This window comes from Cydia amplana, chromosome 21, assembly GCF_948474715.1.
Source record: "Cydia amplana chromosome 21, ilCydAmpl1.1, whole genome shotgun sequence".
In the NCBI taxonomy this organism is placed as follows: Eukaryota; Metazoa; Arthropoda; class Insecta; order Lepidoptera; family Tortricidae; genus Cydia; species Cydia amplana.
In genome coordinates, this window is record NC_086089.1 from 1,089,460 (window position 1) to 1,116,083 (window position 26,624).

At 39.3% G+C, this 26,624-nt stretch overlaps 3 protein-coding genes across 5 annotated transcripts in view; 2 read left to right on the forward strand and 1 right to left on the reverse strand.

The window, feature by feature from the left end:
* The first annotated feature begins 8 nt into the window (after window positions 1-8).
* LOC134658119 (MRG/MORF4L-binding protein) lies at window positions 9-4,441 on the forward strand. Of its 2 annotated transcripts, XM_063513725.1 has the most exons (5): window positions 9-450; window positions 540-632; window positions 2,558-2,671; window positions 2,756-2,857; window positions 4,335-4,441. In XM_063513725.1, the coding sequence occupies exons 1-5, from the start codon at window positions 99-101 to the stop codon at window positions 4,439-4,441; spliced, it is 768 nt and encodes a 255-aa protein (XP_063369795.1). In that variant the 5' UTR covers window positions 9-98. The 2 variants fall into 2 exon arrangements, with proteins under 2 accessions (XP_063369795.1, XP_063369796.1); XM_063513726.1 differs by lacking the exon at window positions 540-632.
* Window positions 4,442-7,809: 3,368 nt separating this feature from the next.
* On the forward strand, window positions 7,810-8,787 carry LOC134658099 (peroxisome biogenesis factor 10). The gene has a single exon (XM_063513706.1). It carries the CDS (start codon window positions 7,919-7,921, stop codon window positions 8,729-8,731), a length of 813 nt encoding a protein of 270 aa, XP_063369776.1. The 5' UTR covers window positions 7,810-7,918; the 3' UTR covers window positions 8,732-8,787.
* A 9,320-nt stretch (window positions 8,788-18,107) lies between these two features.
* Window positions 18,108-26,624, reverse strand: part of LOC134658021 (dipeptidyl aminopeptidase-like protein 6) — a 205,773-nt gene continuing 197,256 nt past the window's right edge. For both annotated transcript variants that reach the window (XM_063513622.1, XM_063513621.1), the window contains exons 12-19: window positions 26,141-26,276; window positions 23,842-24,014; window positions 23,323-23,465; window positions 22,636-22,827; window positions 21,603-21,760; window positions 19,318-19,529; window positions 18,725-18,900; window positions 18,108-18,333 (exon numbers count right to left, since the gene is read on the reverse strand). In XM_063513622.1, coding sequence (XP_063369692.1) covers window positions 18,757-18,900; window positions 19,318-19,529; window positions 21,603-21,760; window positions 22,636-22,827; window positions 23,323-23,465; window positions 23,842-24,014; window positions 26,141-26,276 — 1,158 coding nt within the window. In that variant the 3' untranslated portion in view covers window positions 18,108-18,333; window positions 18,725-18,756. The remainder of the gene's footprint in view (window positions 18,334-18,724; window positions 18,901-19,317; window positions 19,530-21,602; window positions 21,761-22,635; window positions 22,828-23,322; window positions 23,466-23,841; window positions 24,015-26,140; window positions 26,277-26,624) is intronic.

A 26,624-nucleotide genomic window follows, 5' to 3' on the forward strand; every position in this document is an offset into this window, starting at 1 on the left:
TGGTCCGCCATGCTCGCCATGGGCGCTGTGCTACTGCTTTGTTTTTCGCTTTACGAAAACTAAATTACGAAGAAACGATCTAAATTTAATAATTAATCATGGTGTCCAGTGAAGAAGAAGTAGAAGCTAAACCAGCCGATACAGTAGAATGGGACGTAGACATGGAAAATCAGTTATTTTACGCCATGGCCAACCACAAACCGGTCGGCATCAACAAACATTTTCAGATGGCTTGTATTTGGGAAAAACTCTCAAATTCAATAACTAAAGAGATCTCCACGCAAGATATTTGGAAGCACTTAGAGTCTCTTTACGATATATCTATGCTAGACGACACGGAACCGATTCCTTTTCCAAATCACGAGGTTCCATTTAGTTTGCCCGAAAGCGAGTTTGGTACGCTTATGAAGCAAAAATCTAAGGATGGTCCATTATCTGACGACGCGGAAGGTAATAATTTAACATTTAAAGCATACATTTAACCTGCAAAGCTTTAATATTTTATTATAAATTTACCCTTTAATTTTAAATTGGTTTAGCAACTCGCCTAGAAGCCCGAAGCCCCTCACCAAAGGTCTCGACCCCTAGAAGCAGTTCGCGGGGCACTGCCTCTAAAGATAGTACTCCAAAAGGTAGCAATCATTTTGTTTCTAGTCATGCCACCATTGAAGGATCACCATTATTCATTTGATGTTGGTAGAAGGTATTTAGGGCGGGTAGTGAGGGGTCATCTTATGTTTATTCCGAGTTGATTGGTTGGATCGGATCAATTGGCTCTTAACACATTCGCAGACAGTAAAGTGACGTCATGTGTCATAGGCCAAAGGAAACAAAAACTATGTGTATGCTATAGCCACAGACAAGACATCCTCTAGACTGAACATAGTCGCGCTACCCCCTCTGCCACAAATATAGGGTAGTTTTACTCCATTTTCGAGTAATAGTGTCTTTGAACGGACCAATCACGGCACAGGACTCGCTCACCTCGTCCCCGCACCCTTCGCAACATTGGTTTCATTAAATAATTGCTCTAAACTCCGTCTAGAGGATTCCTAGTCTATGGCTATAGCATTTGTGTCCGTGAATGTGTTAAGTTTCTATCAGATTCATTACTATCTTTGATTGTTGCTTTCTTACAAGATTACTCTTTTATTCCGTTAAAATTTATATCAAGTTGTTACTTTTGTATGGTAAAACCAGATGTTAGACTGTGTTGAAACTCATGGAATAAGTTAGAGAGAGGTATATTTAAATTTTATTTATAATTTGTGTTTTCTAATCCCTATAGAGTATACATTGTATGTACGGTCAGCTGCTGAGAGAGTTGCAAACAAATTTCTATACAGGACTCAGTTATCTCTGCAGACTGTACATATGATTAGTTTATGTCAACATCTGTATGAGTGAATCTACTTAAAATGGTCAGCTATTATGTTATTGTTGTTTGAGTTTCTAAAGCCCCGTCTCCATATCGCGCGGCAAACCATCGAACATTGGCTCGCGCGGCAGCCGCGCGCGATGGATACCGGGCGCATCGAGTTGGCTCGCGCGGCAGCCCGGTATCCATTGCGCGCGGCTGCCGCGCGAGCCAATGTTCGATGGTTTGCCGCGCGATATGGAGACGGGGCTTAAGTCCGGCTGTGGTTCAATGTTGCATGGAATAGAAAAAAAGCATGGCTGGACTGAATGGACTTTGAATGGTGCAGGACGTGCATGATGTTATTAGAAAGTGATTTGTTATAGGTATGTGGTGAGCGGGTCAATATTCTTTTCAATATAATGACAGGGACAAATAAATAGTGAAGAAAACACCATCTAGTAAGCTCTATAAGCAAGTCAGGCAAGTCCTTTTGAGTCCTATCGACTAAATAATAAAGTACCCATGAAATGTATGAAGTATTAACAGTTTCTCATGTTTAATTGTCTCTGATAACTATGAATGTTTTAATCTCACAAAAGTGGATTGGTTATTATTCGTTTGAGGTTTCACTTTTGTGTGTAAGTACTTATAAGTAGTATAATATGTTGCATTTTTAATTGTTTGATATAACTCGTAAAGACGAACAATTTAAGCCGCGCGAAATTGATTAACAATATCTTAAAATCTCATCTTATTGATCTTAATTTCTCTATTAGACATACAAATGCATAAAGTCTATTTTTTTATTCGGTAGACTAAAATGACATTTCATAGTATGAAATGACATTTTATGTTCATACTATGAACTGTCATTTCAGTCTACCGAATAAAAAAATGGACTTTAGGTAATGTGTCGTTTTCACAGGCTGAATATTCAAACATTTGAACATGTAAAAATATAAAACAAAAATGAAAATTACACTTGCAAGTTAATGTAATGGCAATTCAAATCTTTGAATATTTACTTAGATTAGAATTGGTGTCTAAAAAAGACCTTTATGCACTTTATTGAAGGAAAGAAGGAACTGATCAAAAATTCCTGTCGTATTTTAACATAAAATGCATTAAGACCTTTTTTCGTAAGAAAAACTCATCCACCTTAATAAGAACAATATGTAATGAATGTTTGGTACGCAGTGGTGCCAGCAGGCCGCAAAGACAGTGCATCAGCGCAGCCAAAGTCCCGCAAAGAGAGCGGCAGTTCACACGCCTCCACGGACACACCTAGCATCAAATCTGAGAAGGACTATGGTGAGTTATAATGCCAACCAAAGAATTATTAACTGTGACAATTAAAAAAAAAAAATAGGTATGTCATTGTTTTTGTTTTGGTAGATCGAAGACGAGACTCACGGGACTCCAATGCTTCTGGTCCCCGCGACAGCTCTACTGGCAGGAAATCCACGTCGCATAAGGATAGAGCTCCAAAGAGTAAAGGTTAGTTAAATTATAAACAAAACACATCTTGTGAAGCGTAAGTACTGTCGTATAGTTATTTTACATATGGCGCTGGTATAAGTTTTGCTGTCAATCCCTAGGATTGTGTCAATTTATTGTTTTTTTGTGGAATTTAATGGCTTGTATCCTGGATGCTAGCCCTTTGAAAGCCATATTTCATAGAACAAAACTAGATGAGGGGAAAACCTATGCTGGCGCCATCTACCAGTTACCAACCCCATTGTGAGATCAGTTATTTACCTACAGTACATTTTGGGTTGATAATTACTCTTTCTGACAGTATACCATATACATTAGAAAACTGACAGGTTTTCAACTTTACTTCTAAGTTGACATTTGTAAAATTTGAAACTAAATGTTAGATTTTGAGCACATACCGTAAAATGGGGTGAGTAGGCTTCGCGGGGACAGTTGGGTTATCAATGGGGAGAGAAGGTTTGAAAGGGGGGTGAGATGGTTTTTTAAGGCTACTGCCACAAAAACAATGCATTCCAATTTAAATTGGAGCTATAGTAATACTCATAATAAAAAAAAATCGATCCAACAATCTTCCAAAATCACCTTTGTATGAAAACCCAACTCACCCCAAATACGAGGGACTACGGGGTGAGGTGGGTTTTCCTGTTTATCGTCAAAGTTATGAAATGGAACTACCCAAAATAAAATAAAAACGAAAATACAAACTTCCGGAACACTTATTATATACACCATTCAGTTTGCATATGTAAAAATAAAATGTTATCGAGGTTTGAATGTCAGTTTTGCACCTACTCACCCCATTTTACGGTATACCTAATGCACAGAATAACTAATAGTACTACCGTACAGAAAATTCACTCCTTCACAAAAGTCAGATTTAGGTATAAAATTACACCTATATCGCTGCCTGCAAGCAAAATTGAAACTTATAACCGCGCACGAACCGTGAATCTCCTTTGCGCGCCGCAGTTTTATGACCGAGCTGTGAGTGTCGGCACGGGGTTATCACTTGACAAGTTTTTATACCTTAAGTCTATTTTTTTATTCGGTAGACTAAAATGACATTTCATAGTATGAAATGACACATGATGTTCATACTATGAAATGTCATTTTAGTCTACCGAATAAAAAAATAGACTTTATACCCACCGATTTATTATTTTTAAGATAAATATGTAGGAATTACAAACGTTGATTATGTAAACATACATTTTTTATCCGGAGATAGTATGTCTGATTCTCACGGAAGTAAGTTTCGAAGCCATTCTGTATTTTCAATTTTGCGCGAGCGCCGCGTGACACGGCTATCGTGCACGCCGAGCGGCAGCCCACTGCCATACGGCTGTCCGATGGGCGCGCCGGCCAAATGTACCTAAACTGCGGAGTGACACCCCCCTGCCTAATGTAGGTACAAGCTCTTAATGTACAATTTAGTACTATTTGAAAAAGATTCCTAATCGTATACGTCACGTTGCAGGCTGGGACTCGCCGCTGGTGGACGAGGAAGGCGCGCGGCGCGGGCGGCGCCGCACGCACGCCGCCACGCCCCCCGCCGGGCCCGCCGCCAAGCGGCGCCGCGTCTGAACACATACCACAAAACAGATACAGTACAGAAATCAATCTACATACAAAGTGCGCTCGAGCAACGCACACATAGACACTGCTCACGGACACGATATCTCGGACCGGTTGGGACCAGTGCGAGCGCGAGTGTCAACCGCTTGAGACACGCGCCTGTGAACTTTTTTGTGCAACAATGGAGAAACAATAAAGATGTTATTATAACTGTTCAATGGACGGTTGTTTAAATTCAACAATAAACGGTGAATTGTCGTTTTTTAAACTACCAGTGGTTTCAGAGAGGTAAGTAGGTGTCTGCTTGTATTTCGATGGTTTGTTTTAACGTTAAACAGAACAGTTAGGTTGGTAGGTAAACATCCCGCCCCGGCCACTACTAGATACGAGTGCCACTACCACGATAGTTTTTTTGTACATAAATCATAATTGACAACCCTAGAGCGACCGCCGAGCGTAGGTATGAAAAGTGAAGTACATACATGTGATTGACTTCTGTACTGTATCTATTTTGTACACATACCCACCGGCAACCCGGGGCCCAGTGTCCCACGTGTGGGACAACCAGAGCCGGAACCCCAGTGCGCACGTTACTCACGCACAGTCACAATCGTGGGTCCATTGATCAGCTGCGTGTATCCGAGCCAAGGCTCGGAACCGGTTTTTTCTTCATACAAAAAATACCGGTATTATTTCGTTCTTTTTCGTTCTTTGGTTTATTATTTCATTTTTAATGGGACAATCTAATAATACGAAGGTGTTACCTAAATACATGATTCATGCCTACGTAAAGAGCTTAAAATAATTAAAAATACTGGGCTATTTTGGGTTTTACAAAAAAACCGGTTCCGAGCCGTGATCCGAGCGTTTACCAAAAAAAGTGTACATTTCATTCATGTCTTCAAAATATTGACTTCTTGGGCTCATTTTACTCAGAATCATTTGTACATTCACGCCTCATACATAAAAAAATGTGTCCAAAAATTTCCTTTCCTGATCGTCACATACTTGTATGAACATTTTTTTTATTTGTATGAACGTGACGCGCTGGAAAAAAATTTTTTCATACAAAATTTTGGGACACATTTTTTCGTGTATGAGGCGTGAATGTACAAATGATTCTGAGTAAAATGAGCCCAAGAAGTCAATATTTTGAAGACATGAATGAAATGTACACTTTTTAGGGTTCCTAAGGGCGGTAGGGTAGGGTAGGGTTAAAATGTGTCCTCCCCCCCCCCTGTAACTTCTAAAATAAGAGAATGATAAAACTAAAAAAAATATATGATGTACATTACCATGTAAACTTCCACCGAAAATTGGTTTGAACGAGATCTAGTAAGTAGTTTTTTTTTATACGTCATAAATCGCCTAAATACGGAACCCTTCATGGGCGAGTCCGACTCGCACTTGACCGCTTTTTTGGAAAACGCTCATCCCCATTCCTCACACATTCGTCCGTAGCGTGAATAGCGTGCCTCGCGCGGTTTCGCCAGCCACGCGCGCTAGCGTGTGCGTGGTGCGTGTATCACATCGTCAATCCGTGCGTAGCGTGAGCGTGCACTGCTTTGGAAGCATCTACCTACCTTACATTTTGATAAGAAGCATTTTAGCTCGTCCGAGAGGTAGGTTGATGTGGTATGGACAGTCACCTTCAATATGTTAATTATAATTACTCTTCGAAGGCCGCAAAAATATGTATCACGCTCTTATGGCTCTACAAGTATCTATGATACGATTACTCGTATGAGTAAGATAGTGTCAGATATTTTTGTGGCCTTCGTTGTGTAACATATGATTGCTGATGACTGGACCTTACCGCATACGTACGAAGTACGAACGATCTTATTGACAATCTTTCAGATACATTATGTCTTATCTCGTCATGTTTGCATTTAATATTGTTAAGTAAAAAGTTAAAATGAAGCGAAAAGACTTCCCTAGTACCATTCTACACGCGTCGCTGTCGCCTAACTTGTAAAAGTGCCTCCAGATCTGACCAATGACTTAAAGGTTGTCTCGTCTAAGGATGGTATTCCATCTGTCCATTATCTTGGTCCAATGTGTATTTGCGTCTCAAATTTTGCTTAATGAGAGAGGGAGACGCAATGGCACTGAACAGGTGGAATACCATTCTAAGTTATTCTGTTGACGTGCGAAATGAGACCTTGAATGACGTCACGTTGGAATCGAAAGTAGCTGGAACGTTGTATTCCTTGAAAGCCTTCGTTGAGTTACTTTGTCACATTATCGCGCCTCACCAGAAAGGTATGGACGGAACATGCTGCGGTTAAATAACCGACTTGGTTTCACATTACATCTCAAAACTTTTTTGTAGTTGAAGAATTGCGTTGTAGACTTGCATCTTTTTTTATTTATATGTAATGTTTTTGATGGGTAGAAACATTTCCTCCAACGTTACCATATAGGCAAGACGAGGACTAAAGATTTACGACTTGTATTTTTTACATATTTTAACAATAAGTACATAAGAAAATTGTGTTGAAAAATCTAAGTTTTGATAAACAAATAAAACCTAGAGTTAAGTAACCTATTTCAGTGTATTATTTACTACTTTAAAACATGATTAACTTAGTACTACAATACCCTAAATTGCACTTGGTAGGCCTTAGCATGAGCATGCGGTACGGACATACTGAATTTTTTTTATGGTATATAAACAAGTAGGCAAACGAGTAGACGAATTTACATAACTATACTTCGAGATCTATGATACTACACCATCGATATCCTCCCAGGATCACCAGATTCATAGAGAGTTAAGTATATTTGCCGTCTAAAAAGGCATTAAATTAAACCCTCGTGTTGCAGACCAAAAAACCGGCCAAGTGCGAGTCGGACTCGCGCACGGAGGGTTCCGCACCATCAACAAAAAATAGAGCAAAACAAGCAAAAAAACGGTCACCCATCCAAGTACTGACCCCGCCCGACGTTGCTTAACTTCGGTCAAAAATCGCGTTTGTTGTATGGGAGCCCCACTTAAATCTTTATTTTATTGTGTTTTTAGTATTTGTTGTTATAGCGGCAACAGAAATACATCATCTGTGAAAATTTCAACTGTCTAGCTATCACGGTTTGTGAGATACAGCCTGGTGACAGACGGACGGACAGCGGAGTCTTAGTAATAGGGTCCCGTTTTTACCCTTGGGTACGGAACCCTAAAAAAGATCACAACATACCATTTTTACTTTGGCAACCCTGAACTTAAATAACGCGCATCATCACCCTACTGTCTGTGGTAAAGGTATTTAATCTTACCGAAGACGAGGCAGTATGGCCTATGGTCTTAGCCTGTCCAGAAGGACGAATTAAAAAAAAATGTGGAAAAGGTCGATATGTCACTGTCATTTTAATGTCATGATTGACCTGTCAAAAAAGTAAATAGATAAAATGAACGAGTAGGATGTATGTTGTTTAATAGGAAAATACTTAAACTTATTGATTGGAACTGTTGAAAAGTGCAAAACCATGGCTTTGCCGACTGCCCAACCAGCGGAGGTTCTCAGAGCGTGGCAGAAAGACGACCACTACGAGAAACAACTTGCAGGATCATTGGCTAGGCTTATGCCTTCAAATCATGCGTCTAAAGCCGTTCCTATGTCTTCCCTACTCTACAAATCATTCACTACGCTAAACGACTTGCAGACTCTCGGCGAAGAATACTCCGGAATCGTTCAAGTTGACGAAACGTACCTTAAACTCCCAACATTCGGCAATAGACTTCTCAGCATCTTGTTATCAGCCTTTGGTGAAAATTTGACTAGAAAGGTACTTCGTTACGCTGAAACTGCCGTTGAACAAAATGCTACGTTAAAACCTGCGGTCCAAAACTCGCTGGTAGTGTTGTTTAAGGCTGTGGCTAATATGTTGCCGCAGTTTGAAAGCATACACAGAGCTCTGTGTTATATTAGCGGTGGACCTATACAGCTTGGGAAGACCGCTTCAGGGATAGATTACGTGCAAGTTAGACCAGCCGCTGCAGCATACTATGCTCATTTAAGGTTATTAGGTATGGTAACTCTGCTACATGCTTTCGTGTCTTGTGGTCAGAGCATTTATCAGGCCAAGAGACACATGGACCAAATGAGAGAGTTTCCCAATGAAGTCGATAGTAACAAATCCTGTGTAGCATGCTTGGAAGAGATAGTTCAGCCCTGTGTGCTGCCTTGCGGACATATATTTTGTATGGAATGCAGTTATGGAGCGTTGGAATCATGTGCATTATGCCGCACACCATTTTTAAAGAATAGCGTTGTGCCTCTTATGAACTATTCTCCATGACATTGTAAATGTTTTTAGAACTTGTATAATCAAAGGTAAAGGGCAAATGGTGAAAAGATAAGTTATAATTAAGTACCTAGTTGGTTTTGTGAATATTGTATATATAAGGGTTTAGTTTATTCAAATATTGGTTAGATACTTTGTAAATAAAGAGTATATTTCTTACAAATATTAAATAGTTTCATTGTAGTATTGTGTTGTAAGTTCAACACAATGCAGCCTTAACCTGAGTTAAGGCTGCCTTTCCAGGTTGCAAGGGAGATGAGAGGAGACAGGCATCCAGCAGAGCAAAGAGATGTGGATTCGTACCAATGCTATTCCCTCATCTCCATCTCAGTGGAAAGGCAAGGCAGCCTTACAGTTACATGTAAGTTAGGTTTGCAATAAGTATGGTGAATTGGTGATGTCGACCAGGACACTTTACTGGGATGTATCCAGTGTTGGCCGAAAGTTAATGCGAATTGAAAATGTTGGCCATTAACCATTATAAATTGAACCTTAAACCGTATCGGACGATTATAGTTTACGATTCAATTTATAATGGTTAATGGCCAGCATTTTCAATTTGCATTAACTTTCGGCCAACACTGGATGTATCCAATCATCCTATACCTTATTGTACGCAGGGCCGGATCATGGAGCGGCCGCTCTAGGCGCCGGATGGCAAAGGGGGGCGCCAAAATGGCAAATTAGAAAAAAAAAAGTTTTAAAAGACGCGAGTGTGGCGAGGGGGGGTGGGGTGTAAAATACGCTTGAAAACTCCAACGAAGGGCGCCAAAACCCGATTTCCCTCTACCCTGATTGTACGTCAGAGTAATATTAAGATAAATACGAGTATCTTAACAAATGTTAAGTTATTTTACTGCCATTGAAGCAAGCTGGCATAAACATCTCCACTGGCAATGAGTACATTGTGCAACGAGGGGGGTAAGTGAAATATTGGAAACGAGGGTGTTAATTCACGACAGCCGCAGGCCAGAGTGAATTAAAGACTCGAATTTGCAATATTCTTACCCCCGGAGTTATCTACACACAATACGAGTATTTTTCATCACACTTGCGAAGAAAAAACTATAGTTTAACCGAAATAATACTTAAATATGGTGACATTTCAAACATTCGTCAATTTGACGACCGGTGACTAGGGGGTAGTGAATCTGCCTATGACGTGGATAGTCCTGGGTTCCAATCCCGGTAAGGGCATTTTGTGATGAGCACAAGTACCTATTTACAACTAAGCGAGAAACCAGCGATGTGTGACGTGTGACTAGCGAACTTAGCGATAGCGGGGTATATAGATATACCTAGGGTTTGCAATCCGGATCCAGAATGTATGAAATTATCCGGATCTGGATCCGGATCCGCGGATCTTCCCATACATTTCGGATCCGTCATGCAAACCCTAGATATACCTATTAGAAGCCTGAAACGGCGCGCCCTTGAACTTTTCAAGCGTAGGTATATTCGGATGGCTGTCGTTGGCTATAGACTCGCTAGTAGCGTTAGCAGAAAAACCTCGTTTTTAGTTGTTAACATTTGGTTTGGATATCAATTGTAAATTTTAGAAGCTTACACAGATGTAGTTTGTAAATAAGCAGCCAAAGTCATTAACCCGATTAGGTGCGGTTAATAAAAACATATCTTTCAATTTACCATATTGTATTACACTGATTTAAACTTTCACGATTTTTACACATTATTAAATTGTACAACGGGACTTAATCGCGTATCTAAGTTTTAAGATTTACCTCCGACGTTTCGAGGACGGCGTTGTTCCCGTGGTCTCGGAGAAGACTGGCTTAAGTTGACATCAGCATCTTCTAACCGCGCGAGTTTTTCGAACTACCCGCACTTGGTCTTGTTTATCAGCTTGAACGTTTTGCGCACTAGGGATGTCACTCTGACGGGGACAACGCCGTCCTCGAAACGTCGGAGGTAAATCTTAAAACTTAGATACGCGATTAAGTCCCGTTGTACAATTTAATAATACCATATATTAGTCGTATAGTACGAACTGCTCGCGCTGAGAGTTGGTCAAAAGACGCATAGCCTTTCAAAGGGGTTCGCCGTGGCTGGGTAGCCTAGTGGTCATGACGTTAGCCGCGTAAGCTTAAGACGCCGGTTCGATTCTGGCCTCCGCCACCGTTGGACTTGGTCACCTTATCTTTAGTAGGTACCTATATGATATTGATATCTATTTCAGTTTATAAGTAAGTACCTATATAGCTACTAAGGTTAACTTAAGGTTCAGCAGCATACATCTCAACCATACATTTTCATCATTTAGTGTTTTAGTAGAACCTAACAATGTAATCTGCCGTCTGTACCCACTGCAGCTTCCTCATCCGCATGTTGGTCTCGGTTATTCTGGGGGTGTCAGGGGCGTCGTAGCAGAGTTGCAGACGAGTCAAGGGCGGCTAGAAATAAACACCTGTGAGTGCTGGCATTGGGCTTTGTTTTTGGGGAGTTTTCATTTGGAAATAGTTGACCCTAGCCGGTTTACTTTTAGATTTGAAATGGATAAGTAGTTCGTGTTCTTAATATAACTTTTGGGCGAGGTAGGTATCGTAGGTACTGAGAGTGACATGTTTGGTGACATGATATTGCATGATGACCATCTGACAGGACAATTCGAACGTACACTGATATCAAAATGTTATTGACTTATTTGTCTGATGTCATCCACTTATCGTGCATTTCATACTTGTCCCTACATGTACCTATTTGACCGGGCGAGAAGCACGATAGCTAAATAACATGATTAAAATATTTTTATCTAATACCTTTAAACGAGCAATTCTTGTTTATTTATTTATATATATATTTCGGGGATCTCGGAAACGGCTCTAACGATTTCGATGAAATTTGCTATACGGGGGTTTTCGGGGGCGAAAAATCGATCTAGCTAGTTCTTATCTCTGGGAAAACGCGCATTTTCGAGTTTTTATATGTTTTCCGAGCGAAGCCGGTCACCCAGATATTATCTATTTATCTTCATATGAAATCGTTTAATTATCATAAATATAATTCTGATAAAAGTGTACGTTTGAATTGGCCTATGAAGCTAGAAAAAAGTTATCTAGTTGATAAAAGTTAAAATCGTGTATATTGATTTAATTTCTAACAACGCGTAAACCAAAGACGAAAAGATTTTTTTATTCAATTTAACCCTGATATAATAAAAATCCTGAAATGTTTAATAACATGAGATTGGGATAGTGAAATGACACAACATAATTGTATGATATCTATTTATTGATTTCATAATACAATAGGTAATAGTTTCGACCAAGTGATTGAAGTATACGATATTTAACAGTAAATAAAATTTGTAGCAATAACAGCGTAGATACTTACAAGTAAGGTAATACTTTAATTATAAGTAGGTACTTTGTACAGTTTAAAGTGCAGCCCTCTAAAATACGGTCAAGGAATTAAATTGGTGATAATAAGTAGTATGAGGTCCCTAGCGACTTTCATATTGATTGGCACATTGCCAAGGTACGAAAAGGTACTAAAATTAAATTCTTAGACTTCAAAACTTTACAAGTGTACAATGATCATGGCGTGTAGGTATTTTTTAGGGTTCCGTACCCAAAGGGTAAAAACGGGACCCTATTACTAAGTTTGTTTACAGCATCTGACAATAAGCCAGTTTTATAATCAATGAAGTAATTTAAAACGATTAATTAACACATTCATTACCAGGAAACCACCTGGTGGGCGCTCGTGGACTTTGCTCAGATGCCGGACAACCCGCTGGGCGGGTTGTTTTATACGTAGCTATAGACGACCGGTTTCTGGGGTAGTGCGCTGTTTTTTGTCTGGTAGTGAATGTGTTAATTTAAAACGCGCTTCATAATATATACCTTGGGAGATATTAACTAACTTTCGGATTGCCTTTAAACTCTGTGATATACCTACATGAACAAACACAATAATTCGTTCAGTCATCATCAAGTTTAAGTTTGGCCGTGTCAAGTTTACTTAACCGGTACATTAATTTAGAACTCCATTGCTCTATTATTGTTCGGCCTATACAAATAATGTCCCTAACAATTAACTCCGAAGTCCTTTATTCCATAACTGAATCTCAATAAACTTAAAGAGCTTACTCCGATCTCACTGACTATATCGTACATTTGAATATTATGAGTATTTTTGGAAACAAAAGTAGATAGTTACTATTTATAACGGTTCGACGTACCTATATGAACGCACTCTTAAAAAAATTATATGAATATAATAAATTATTATTTGACTGTGTTCATATTAATAAAGTTCCATTTATTAAAAATAAACACAATAACAAGTGCAACTAATCGTTTTTATTTAAAATACTATCTGGCGCAGCCGGTAGGATACAAACTTACGAAGATTGAAACAGATTATTAAGTATTTGATTAGTAGAGATTGAAGCATTTTGTTTCAAAACGATGAATTTTACCCAGATGTTTTAGAGTAAAACATAATTTATCGGGTTTTTAATTATTTTGAGAGCTCTTAGAGGACGTTTCAAACCCATTGTTAATTTTAGGGCTTCGTTTGACTTGTACATATAGACTAAAATATCCGCATTTGCTATATTTTTGTGTCATTTCGATTTCGATAGCGTTTAAATTTACCATATGAAGACCAGAGGGCTGCACGCCGAACCTTGTTGACATAGCCAACGATAATTACAGAGGAAATAACAATATTTAATTATAAACTCTAAAACAACAAGCCTAACCTAAAGCTACGAGAACAGAAACTAAACTAGCTTATGAAACGAATATACAAATTCTTTATTTTTCAGGAAATGGGGATGTTATTAAGTTTCATACGCTCTAAACTGTGAAAATACGGTTCGTAGTATTTGTAACGAATAATAATATCAACGATTCAAAAAGGCTATAGTTTCAAACAATATTCACTATTGACAGGGCAAACTTACTGAAAAAAAAAACAGCCTTAGCAAATTTTACTTATAAGTATTGTAGGGCTTAAAATAAGATAGGTAATTAAAATGTGATAAACTAAATATTTAGCTACTCCTAGTAGGTATATCTACCTACCATGAATAAGTATCTAAATATTTATTATACTCACTACAAGAATCGGAAATGTAAACTGGCTTAACTAAACACGAAAATATCAATCGATTCGATAAGTAGGTATTAACCTAGAGTTAGACCAAGGTTAAACTCTGTAGGTAGCGAATTTTATAGCACAGAGAGTGGAAGTATTACCATAAACGTCAAATTTCGAAGAAAATATTACCTTTAAAGTAACATATCCACATTCTGTGCTATCAAACGCGCTGCAGACTTAACTTGGACCGACTCCATGGCATGGCAAAAGATTGTTTAGAGAAACAATTTGACTAGAAAAAAATTAACTAAATAACACAGTTATTTTCCAATTTATTCCAAATCCGAACAGTTCAAAAGCAATGTACCTACTTATGGAAAATATTGATTCCACCGTTCAACGAAAACCAACGTGAACACCCTAAATTGTTAATTTTGAAAGATTTAAGCCAGTTCACGTTTTCAGCTTCGTGAAATTAGTAATATTTTCTCTCATGACATTCCGTTCAGTTCTCATTTCGTGATGCGAAACCTTAAAAATAAGCAAAGTGCCTTTTGCCATCGTCTCTTTTACTTTTTGCGGTATAAAGTTTAACTTTTACGTGACTAAATACTTTATGTAAGACCCAGTGTGTTGCTACTTGAATAAAATATAAATATTTTGTTGCTTCAGAAGAATAGTTTGAATTAGTAACTCTTAGAAATAGAATGGGAGCTAATTTAATACTTTTATTGGATTGGACCAAAATTACAAATCACAAAGTTATTAAATGGTTAAGTAAATAATATAGGAATTCCACAATATAATTTATATCTTTCTGTGTATAACACTTAGTTTGACACAATAAAAACTACCGTTTTCAAACGTTTCTGTGTACGTTAAAATTAAACATGACATCAATACAAAAACAAAACATAAACACTAATTTCATCAGAAACATGAAAGATTTTGGTGGATTGCATTCTACGAATAGACCCAGCGCTACGCCGCATAGAACTAGCACGTAGCAGTGATAACCGTACGTAGTACTTACGTAGCAGTATGATGCAAATTATGTACTATCGTTGACATTATCCACATCGGTATAATGAGGAACCTTTAATATATTTCTTAATAAAATTGCATCAATTTTGGGCAAAAAACAAAACATCCAACACTTAAACATACATAGTCCAAGGGTATTTTTCGGGCCTTATTACAAAACTCGTAGTAAAATGCGTTCTCCCTCTTACATATTTTCTCTTTTACGCATAGACATATCGTAGCCATGTTAATGCTACATAGCCCCCCGAAGACCCTGGCTTTCTACCAAATCGACGAACAGAAGAGAACAACCAACACCAATAAGGCAAAATTTCACAATCTGTGCGTATCTTGATCGTAATCTATTTAACAAGAGTAAGCAAATATTGAGTCCCTAATGAAATTGCGATCTTACGTCTTAAGTTACAAGACATAGGGGTTATTTTTATATGCCAAAAACTTGGTTTCTTGGATATTAGTTATTACTAAATAATCTAGACCATCCACAAAATAATGAACAGAGAATTCGTCAAGTAATGTGATTTTACTAATACGTGACGTCATAAGTTATGTCATTATCATCGTTACATGATCTTTACAAACCAGCGTTGTAATATAATCAAACTGTGTCTTATACGATACTTACACAACAAGAATAACGACGTATTTGGCACTTTAGGTCTTCGTTTTCTCTTTTCTGCACACTTTCGCTGTGCTGGCTGCTCTTGGACTCAAAAAAAAACCAACAGTAAATGTTGTAAAAGATTTGAATATGTTTTCTTTGTTTTCTTTTTTGTAAGAGCCAGGAGCAGCCAGTATTGAAAACGTGCTTCACGACAAATTACAGGAAACAGTGATACCAATATACTAATCTTTCAATAAAAGCCTTAGGCAAACGACAAGCTGCTCTTCACGTAAGTACCTCATAATGTAGAACTGTAAGACCATTTATCTTTGTCGAAGGAAGTTTCAAGCTAATCACAAAATTTCGTAGGTACTTATGAAGTCCTGAACGTGCCGGAATTTAGTCGTCTCCTGTAATTTGCGACTAACTTTAGTCGGAACAAGGGTAACTTCGACAAACTCGTTTCTAAAAAAAATCATCGCTGCAACACCGATTGGGTTGTGCTGCAAATAGTTTATTGTTTAAATTTTACGAATACTATAGTTCGTTTTTTTTAGCATTAGAAAGAATTTGCAAGAAGGTAAGCGATCTTGACATGTCTTTAAATTGAATAACGCTTTTTAAAAATCAAAAACTTATGAAAGCAGAAGAATATAAATGATCGTATTAGATTCATAATTGTTACATATTTGCTGTCACTTATTTTTAAAATGTGTTTTTCAATTAAAAGACACATCAAGATTGTTTACCTTATTTCTAATGCTAAAAAAAACGAAGTATAAATTGTTACTTAGGATATAAGAGATGGGCACTCATCAAAACGAGTTTGTAAAATTTTCCCGATTAACTTCACCGACTCTACTTAGTTTAAAACTTATAGAAACGCCGTTATATTATTAATATGACAATTTATCAATGCTTGATGAGGGTGCGATATCAGAAAAGTGCTTACTTAATTTAAGAGGTAATTTCACTATACCATTATTGCTATTATTTTTAAGTTTACAATTTTAAACCATTCTAAAAGTATTAAATAGTATTAATGCACAAAGTTCACTAATCAATACTCTCTTTTTACTAGATATATTTTAAAATTGTTAATTTAACTATTGGTCTTTAATAAAATTTCTTTAAAATACTAATCTGTTATCAAAGTGACTAGGGCATGCAAACTTGAAACATGAGAATGAGCAATTTTTTGTTTAAGTTCAAATATATAATTATGTAAAAACGCACGTCTTACAAAGTGGTACTTTAGAATAGCGGCTAGCACCGGCTAGAGAGGCTAACCTGTTGTGGTTGCGGCTTAAGTCTTAATAAGTATAGCATATACTAGATAGAAACTTTTTCTACTTGGCTTCACTGTTGCAGTGGTAACAAATTAAACTCGTAACATACTCGTCAAACTCTTGCGTTCAAATAGCTCCAAGAAATATCAATAATTATGCTGCCGTTGGTAAAGGGGTTATTTTAAACAATAACAAACAAGTAGAAGGTTGTAACATGTCTATAAAGATAAACTAAGAAAATAAGGCATACACACATCCACAGAAAGACGCATAACCCTAAATCATACTTAAATTTTTTGACCTAAGTGTAAGTACCACTCCACAAAACGTGCGTAATAGTGAATGATTATTAATATCTACTACTGTACAATTATTTGTCATTTAGAAATTACACTTTACCTTTTTCCTATAACGCTAACTTCTGAAGTTACGTGTGGCGAATTTTTTTTTTTATAAAACACATTTTGTAATTGTAAGCTTTAAGTTTGTCAACAACCTTTTGCTGAATAAAAACATACCTTGATTTCGACACACACTTATGTTTTTAATTAAAACTTTATTTGGGTCTGTTATAGAAAATTTGCGATAGCTATGAAGCCGTTTACAATTTAACCCTTTAAAAATTTATGAATCTACGAAAACCTCAGAGAAATTCATACTTTATTGATCACTTTTTAACAAGTGTATATGAGTTTCTCCAGCAAAAAGGTTACAGAAGTCAAAAACGGAGCGTTCTCGAGCAGAAATGACGATGGGTAAGTCCTACGAGTATAATATGAGCTAACTACTATTAAGATCACAAAACTCATTGACTAAAGAACTACTATCAATTCCTTATGTTGTCCTAGTTGGATTGCATTTTACACCTCTCTTTGGGATATCTAATTTGGGACTTCAATATCCTGAACATTTTTCAAAATAGGATGTTGAATAAAAACAGATCACTTACTAATATTACTAACAAGAATATAAAAAAAACTGTATGACGTTTGTTACTTAAACAAATATTGTATCTTAGGACAAGTTGTTCGCAGAAATGTTCAAGATAATTAAAGAGCCGTTAGAAAGTTTGCGAATATATTACATGCAAAAGAATATTTTGAAATTTGATTTCCAGAAAATTTTGAATATTTTTTTCTAATTAACCTGAATAAAATTAACTAAGTTTGTTAAATTTTCAAATTGCGTTTAAACAATTTATTTACGATCACCCTCTATCAACGAGGAGGCATTGTGGTTCGACCAATCGCTGGTCCGCTGAACACTCACACTAATGCATTACCCGAACACACAACCGAATTGAACCCGTCACGATTCTTGACGCAACATCAGCCATAGGCTGCACATTTCTAACTTCAAATAAAATCATAGTCAAATCACTCCGTCTAATTTTATAGCTGTCGCATTTCATTGACAGGGTTTATAACACGATAAAAATGTCTTTAATACTAATGTATTATCACATACATGATTATGTGTTCAGAGCTGTCCACTCCTTGGCAGTAGACGTATTGGGGTCAGGATATGGAATTGTTGTACTACAGGTTAATAGGATAAGGTTGCTACAATGTGCCGACGACTCCGTTCATTATCTGGAAATGATAAATATGTCAATGTTTGAGCACAAAACAATTCCAAGATATAAGGTACATAACAAAAGACTATTAAATGCTAAGTTAAAGATTCTAAATTCTGTGAAAATGTCACGGCAGCGTAATTCATGCTCCGCTAAATAATTTCCGTCCTTGTTTCAATTCGGCTGTACAATAGAGTGAGTGGACTGAAGTGTATACATAATCTTATCATTTAATTTTATTGTTTTTGGGGCATTAAAGCTGTCTGTCTTGGCAATTTGCTTCAATAAGCTAAGTGAATTTAATAAATTTAGCTTGCGATATAAATAAAACAGTGGAATATTTAATTTATTCATATCTGGGATAAAAAAATAAAGGACAGATTTATCGATCTAAAGTAGGAGCTCACCGCGAGTACAACTCTTCGTCCCGCCACGTGTCTCAGTCGAGGTTGCCGCCGTTCCGCAGCCCCGCCTTGGTCTCCGGCGGCACTTGCTTGCGGAAACAGTCGTCGAGGAACGCCGACATGGTGCGGTACAGGTGCCGCCTCACGCCGGACAGGCTGTGGCCCTCGTCTGGGTAGATCTGATTGGAAAGTGGGCTTTTGAGACAAAACCAAAATATAAGAGAAGATATGTGGTGTGAAGATATGTCATATGCGTAGAAAATTAACGTTATTGGATGATTATTTGGAGATTGATTGTAATCTAAAATGTCACGCACCATCAGCAGCATCTTATCCTGGGGGCTCACCTGCTGTCTGAACATGCTGCCCTGGTAGGCCAGCGACCGCGCCAGCGTCATGGTCTGCTGCACGTGCACATTGTAATCGGCCGTTCCGTGCAGCAGCAGCAGCATCTTGTCCTGTGGTCTCACCTGCTGTCTGAACATGCTGCCCTGGTTGGCCAGCGACCGCGCCAGCGCCATGGTCTGCTGCACGTGCACGTTGTCGTCAGCCGCGCCGTGCACCAGCACTAGCATCTTGTCTCGTAAGGGTCTCACCTGCTGTCTGAACATGCTGCCCTGGTCGGCCAGCGACCGCGCCAGCGCCATGGTCTGCTGCACGTGCACGTTGTCGTCGGCGGTGCCGTGCACCAGCAGCAGCATCTTGTCGTGCAGCGCCGCGGCCTGCTTCGTCACGTCGGCGTCGGCGTAGCCGCGGTAGTTGCCCGTCGCGTTGGGGAAGCCCATGTAGCGCTCCGCGTACGCGGATGCTGTGAACATGAAAAATAGGTAATCCTATTTTTAGGGTTCCGTAGCCAAATGGCAAAAAACGGAACCCTTATAGATTCGTCATGTCTGTCTGTCCGTCCGTATGTCACAGCCACTTTTCTCCGAAACTATAAGAACTATACTATTGAAACTTGGTAAGTAGATGTATTCTGTGAACCGCATTAAGATTTTCACACAAAAATAGAAAAAGACAATAAATTTTTGGGGTTCCCCATACTTCGAACTGAAACTCAAAAATATTTTTTTCATCAAACCCATACGTGTGGGGTATCTATGAATAGGTCTTCAAAAATGATATTGAGGTTTCTAATATCATTTTTTTTTAAACTGAATAGTTTGCGCGAGAGACACTTCCAAAGTGGTAAAATGTGTGTCCCCCCCCCTGTAACTTCTAAAATAAGAGAATGATAAAACTAAAAAAAATATGTGATGTACATTACCATGTAAACTTCCACCGAAAATTGGTTTGAATGAGATCTAGTAAGTAGTTTTTTTTAATACGTCATAAATCGCCTAAATACGGAACCCTTCATGGGCGAGTCCGACTCGCACTTGGCCGCTTTTTTTTAATATGAAACACAATGGCGAACAAGAGGGCGTCATTTTTTTTTCACTTGCAACTTCAGTGGTCACAAGTATTTTGCCGACTCTTTACAAATATACAAGGTTTACTGTATAGGCAGGTATTACGAGGTTATTTGGTTTATATTTAGATGTTACACAGCTTTTTATTTATTAGACCTATACCTCTCTTAATGTTATAATGTTTTGAGTGTTACATTTTTGGTAGGTGCCTAAAGATAATAGTTTTTCTCGACCACTTTTAATAACTAAGCTCAAAAGGTGTCACAACCTCACAACCAAACACTTTTTACAGGGAACTGAAAACTGTGATCTCTGTAGTAGGTACTTTGATAAGTCCTTTAAATAACATAATGTCGCTCATAAAATAATGAAGATGAATTTCGCTTGTCAGCTTAATTTCATCTGTCCAAGTTGTTAAACTTCCCAGAAATGCCAAATATCGTTAGAATTAATCTCGTTTCTCAATTAGGGTTCCATGAGTATTCTATCAGTTACATATATAAAATAATATTTAATATTTTTCATTTATTAATTTGCTATTACTGCTTTGTCCGACTCTCGAGCAACTAATAATTAGTTACACGTTCTTTATTTTCCTTTCCAAAATTTGGAAACTATATATTCGTCAACTTTACGGATATAATATTATACGCTCGCTGGTGAACAAAAAGCACTTTGGGGCATTAGGGAGTAACCAGCTGATGCTCATGTCTTATCTAATGGGATTCCTCTATAAAAATACAACACTGAGCTATCGCAAAACCGTTAACTGCTCAAATAACTTGGATGAACAAAACACGATCTTGTGGCTAGCACATAAAGCTAAAATCTACTCGAACGCGCTGTCAACATACTGTCATTTAGCAACATTTCTTTGTTATAGTTTAACGTAAATTGTCACCATCTGTCATTTAAATGTTACGAGCGTACGTGTGGTCTCACTTTTTCACAAGACAATGCGGCCGTAAAAGCTTTATGTTGAATGCGATATAAAAGACACGGAAAGGTAATATATAACTATCAATAATATAAACGTAAATGACACAATTTTCGCTTTTTTAGCTCATAATATTTATATTAAAAGTTTTTTTAAAGTGAATTATTTTAGGTGCCAAAGTATATGTATTTACGACACGATTATTTGTTTAAGCGCGAGGTATCACAACTCCTCCATTTTTGAAAATTTCCAAAAACGGGATCGCCAAAAAAAAAATATTTACTCATAGAATCTGGTCACAAAATTTCACAAGAATCGGTTGAGAATTGTGACCTGTAGAGGAGAACATCCGGACATACAAAAGCAAAATGCCCGAGTCAAAACGTAGACCTTCGCTTACGCTTCGGTCAACTACTCGTAGCAAATAACAATATAAAAACAATGATATCCGTGATCCCGGGCACGCATGGCTGACTGCTCAGTGCTTAGCGAGCTGACCTGAACTCAGGAACTCACGTTTCCAAATTCTTACCATAGTATCTCCAGCGCACGATAGGCGTGATGGCGATGCCGCAGTGGAACACGTCTAGCGGGCTGGCCAACGCCAGCGCTGCCAGGAACCCGCCGTGCGCGCGCCCCCACACCGCCACGCGACGCGAGTCGATGAAGTGTAGCGAGTCACGTAAGTACCTGGATATTGCGAAACTCTTAGGACGCGAAGAATTGGCTCTTTGTATAGCGGCAAATGGTAAATGATTTCAACGAAGTGATATGACAAGGGAAGTTTTGATAACGTTAAAATTAGAATTCAGCGTCATAAGCTGCATTGACTTGTCAGGAAGTAGGTCCTTTATTCGGCCACCGGAAGCTGATCGTACCTATAATAAACCGGTGTCAAGCGCGTGCATTCCTTTGGATTCGAGCGTCTCTTATTAGACTGGCGATATTCCGTGGCTTTAAAAAATCTATCACCGAACTTAAACTCGTCTGCCAGTAGAAGGCGTTGCATCCCCTGCAGACAAGCGAGGTTGCTCCAGTATCTTAGTGCTCCAGTTCGTGAAGCGGGGTTTACATTACGACATTTGTGCAATGCATTTTGAAATCTGTTTCATGAAAGTAGTACTAGTTATATATGCGAAAGTAAATTCGTAAAAAATAGGGTTCCGAAATCGTCAGTATCGCAGTGACCAGGGCCCCATCAGCATCAAAGTTATAAGTCCGCACAGCGCAGGCACTTTCGCGACACTAAGTTTTCACGTCGCATTTACACTACGAAATTTGCATGACACTAATTTCACGTTGCACGACACTAATTTCACCAAAAAATCGCGCAGGACACGAAATTGATTTGCCTTCGTGAAATAGACATAGACATAGAAGACATATATAGACATAGAAAAACTTTATTTAACATCACATTAATGGTACATTTGAACATAAGTATATACTAACAAAAAATAATAGCATGCATTACGAAAATACTAAATTACACGTGAAACTGTAGGTAAAACTAATTTCACGCCACTAATTTCGTAATGTAAATCCCGCTTGACAGCGGTACTCACTCCGCCACCTCGAGCTGGTCCTGCAGCTCGACGGTGCCGAGCCGGCGGTGCAGCGCGTGGTGCGCGCCGAGCCCGCGGCCGCCGGCGCCGCGCGCGTCCACGGCCGCCAGCACGGCGCCCCGCCCCGCCGCCAGCGCGCCCCAGCCCAGCGCCCAGCGCTCCGTCACCAGCTGCGTGCCCGGCGCGCCGTGCCTGTTCAATGTGACAACTTAGAGAACCGTGTAGAAATAGGACCAGAGTAATGGGCTCATTTAGACGGTGCGAGAACTCGCATGCGAGTTTCACTACATTGCGTCATTTGATCTGTCGGCTAAATTGTTGTAACCTCAATGGTCCGCAATGTAACCAAAATCGCATGCAAGTTCGCGCGCCATCTAATTCAGCCCATAATGTTGTATCTACAATATACGGCTTTAACGAAAGCGAAAAATCGTCACTAATTTGAAAAAATCTCACTGCTACTCAAAGTTGCAAAGCGGTAACTCTGTACGCATCCCATACATTAGTTACAATTTTTTTATGGCAGAACAAGATTTCTTTCAAAGAAGTGACGACTGTTCTTACACTTGGACACACAACAAGTCGTGAGGATTTACGATTGCACACAACACGCCTTCTTCTGCTTCCTCAGCTCGAAACGGCGCGGACACACACACACACTTTGTCTGGTCTTTGTTCGGCACTTACACTTTCATGACGAGCGGGTACTTGGTGACCTCGTCTTCCCGGAGCCCGGGCGGCAGCAGCAGCCGCACCCGCGCCGTGTGCCCGCTCGACAGCTGCACCGAGAACGTGCGCGGCGTCGGGATGGCTATCGACGATAACCGCTCCTGCCGATCAAATACTTGTTTCAAGGTTTTCAAAATTATAAATAGAAATTATTGAACTATCGCTAAACAAAATGGCAGTATGTATCACCGTTAACTAATTTCAAATCAGTTGAGATATCAAGTGTCCTAGCAAAAGATAAGGGTTTTAATCACGGAAGAAAGAAAAGGTAGCATGATATTGGGAGCATGCTCTTGCTTCTACAGACGCCATACACACCAATAGCTAGGCCGAGTGACTCGGGTGACGCCCTAAATTGTGAGCGTGCTTTGCTCGCTCCTACTAACAGGGGCATCGCTCGTCAAGTCTTAAAAAAATTCAATGGAACAGCAAGTTATTTAAGTACTCTTCAGTCACCACTGCCGAGTGTCAGCTCACCTTGACATCAGTATTGTTCTCCAAGTGGACGAGCATCCTTGGCTCGGGCAGCAGCGTGCGGTACAGGCTGGTGGTTGGCACGCCGGGGCCCAGGCACTCCAGCACGAAGTACGCCGACGACGGGCTGAAGTGCGCCTCGTGGTACAGGCACGGCAGGTTCTGTTCTATGTGTTCTGGGGGCAATAGGACACTATACCACACCTCGGACACTGGCGATCAAATGTATGAAACAAACGAGTTCCTACGCACACAGCCTAAGCTCGTGTAGGTGAACGCGTACCATGCTTGTGTGAGTGAGATAAGTCATTGTAGGGTAACTGTGAGGTAACCGAGAGCGGGTCTCAGCGGGTGGGCGGCACTTTCAACGGGAGGCAGGGAGCGTCCATACTGTATGCTAGTACTCTTTATTATACTGTGACTGTACAGTCGCCATCAGATATATCAGAGCGGCCAAGGTGCTCACAAGTATCTGAACACGCCGCTATTGTCAAGTCGTTAGAGTGCGTGTTCAGATATTGTGAACATCTTGGCCGCTCCGATATATCTGATGGCGACTGTACGATAAGGGCGATTTGGCTAACATTGTTTACGAGAGATTTATTTAATTATGCTATTGACTTGATGTTTCCTCATCTAAATTTACAAATGTCTTTCACTTGCCGGCTAAAGACTGTAAAATAAAAGTTATAAATTCGATGCGGCATAAGCTTTCATTAGGCCATTCGGCGTAGGCGAAGGCTCGTCTACTAAGTTGCCAAATACTTTACAAATTGCGTTTAGGAAATCTTATGTTATGTAAGGACTGAGAAATATGTTTTCGTTTTTCATTCAATTACTTTGATAGAGGCTTTTAATAAAGTACCAAAAATGCTTTCGTATGTCCAGATGTTCTCCATGTCGCAATTATCAACAGATTCTCGTGAGCAGGTTCGACGATTAAAATATAGAAAATTATGTTTTCAAAACATCGGAGCCATACATTTTTCATTTTTAGGGTTCCGTACCCAAAGGGTAAAACGGAACCCTATTACTAATAAGACTCCTCTGGCCGTCTGTCCGTCTGTCTGTCCGTCCGTGATAGCTAAAATTTTCACAGATGATGTATTTCTGTTGCCGCTATAACAACAAATACTAAAAACTATGGAACCCTCGGTGGGCGAAACTGACTCGCACATGTCCGGTTTTTATGCTCGCGAAGTCTACACCTCACAGATCCACTAGTTACTTCTGAATTCTCATACTTATCTAGCATCAAATTCTGTTAAAAAGCAAAGTTTGCTAACGTAGCAGGAAGAGAAAGAAAAGATCTAAAAGTGAAAAATCACTAGGTGTCGGCGCCAGCTCAAAATGTTAATTTGTCCGGAACGCTTGGTTGTTCTAAGGCGGATTATATACTCCGACACTGTTGTTGGTTTTACCCGGAATTCCGGAGTCCATTTAAAAGCAATATTGTTTACTTTCAAGAACCGTTTGCATATTCTCCGCGACATTGTATGTTTAAGCACGTGGCTACTTTAATTTAAGGCCTAAATAAACTGATACGAGCCATTACGAAGTCCTAAGCTTAATGCTTGCAAAGATACATGAGCGTAAATGGCAGAAATAATCAAGTGCTAATAGGTGATAAAACGTAAAGTACTCTTCTCGTATACTGGCACAGTCTACATATACAAACCACTTTAGCCTAGTTTCTAGTGTGTTGTCTACGAAATAGTTGGTCGATGTATTAGGTATGTATTCTCATTTTTATTTTTGACCGAGCATCAGCGAAGGTCTCCGTTTCAGCTTGGGCAAAAATATTTTCTTATTTTCGGATATTCTCATCTGCCGGTCGCGTTTTTCAACTGATTGTGTTTGTGAGCAGTTTCGGTAGTTAGATTATTTCTGTCTATTCGTTTTTTTGAAAAAAAAAAATTAAATGGCGGAAATTGGCAGCCAATCGCGAGTTCTACAGCTCATAGAGCTACTAGTTTAGTTTTAGTTAACATTATGTTACTTAAGGAACAAGGAACGTTGTATTTTAAAGCCATAGACTAGGAATCCTCTAGACGGAGTTTAGAGCAATTATTTCATGAAACCGATGCTGCCAAAAATACTGAGGTGCGGGGGACGAGGTGAGCGAGTCCTGTGCCGTGATTAGTCCGTTCAAAGACACGGACGTCACACAAAGACACTTTGACTCGAAGATGGAGTAAAACTACCGTATATTTATGGCAGAGGGGGTAGCGCTACTACGCTCAGTCTGGAGGATGTCTTGTCTGTGGTTAAGGAACAAGGAACGTTGTATTTTAAAGCATACCAGGTCGTTTTTTCTTCTTTTTCCTGGCGTTGGGCGAGGGCGAGGTGGCTGGCAGCTCCTCGTCCCAGTCTGTGTCCCAACTGTCGCCCGAGGACGCCAGGTTGCCGTAGTACTCTAGGTTGATTGCCGGGGAAGGCTGTGAAACATTCGTACTTTGAATATACGTCAACTGTACAAGTTGGCCGTGTGGTGGCCGGCTTTAGAATAGCGCCAACCCTCACATGGGATAAGGGTGTCGTACGAGGCGACTAAGTCCACAAACGAAGCAAAAAGCTGTTTCGTCACAGGGAAGATGGACCTCTTAGCATTGGCTTGCAATCCATCTAGGAGAAGGATACTCCAAAATTAAATCCCGGAATGGAGTTACCGTAAGGCGCGAGTAGGGTCCAACCTGAAATAAGCGGCAGATTCCTGTACACGTATTGGCTCGCCTTTCCTGTGGGTTAAGACAGTGAAGCCGAGAGGGTAATGCAGGTGCTGGGCA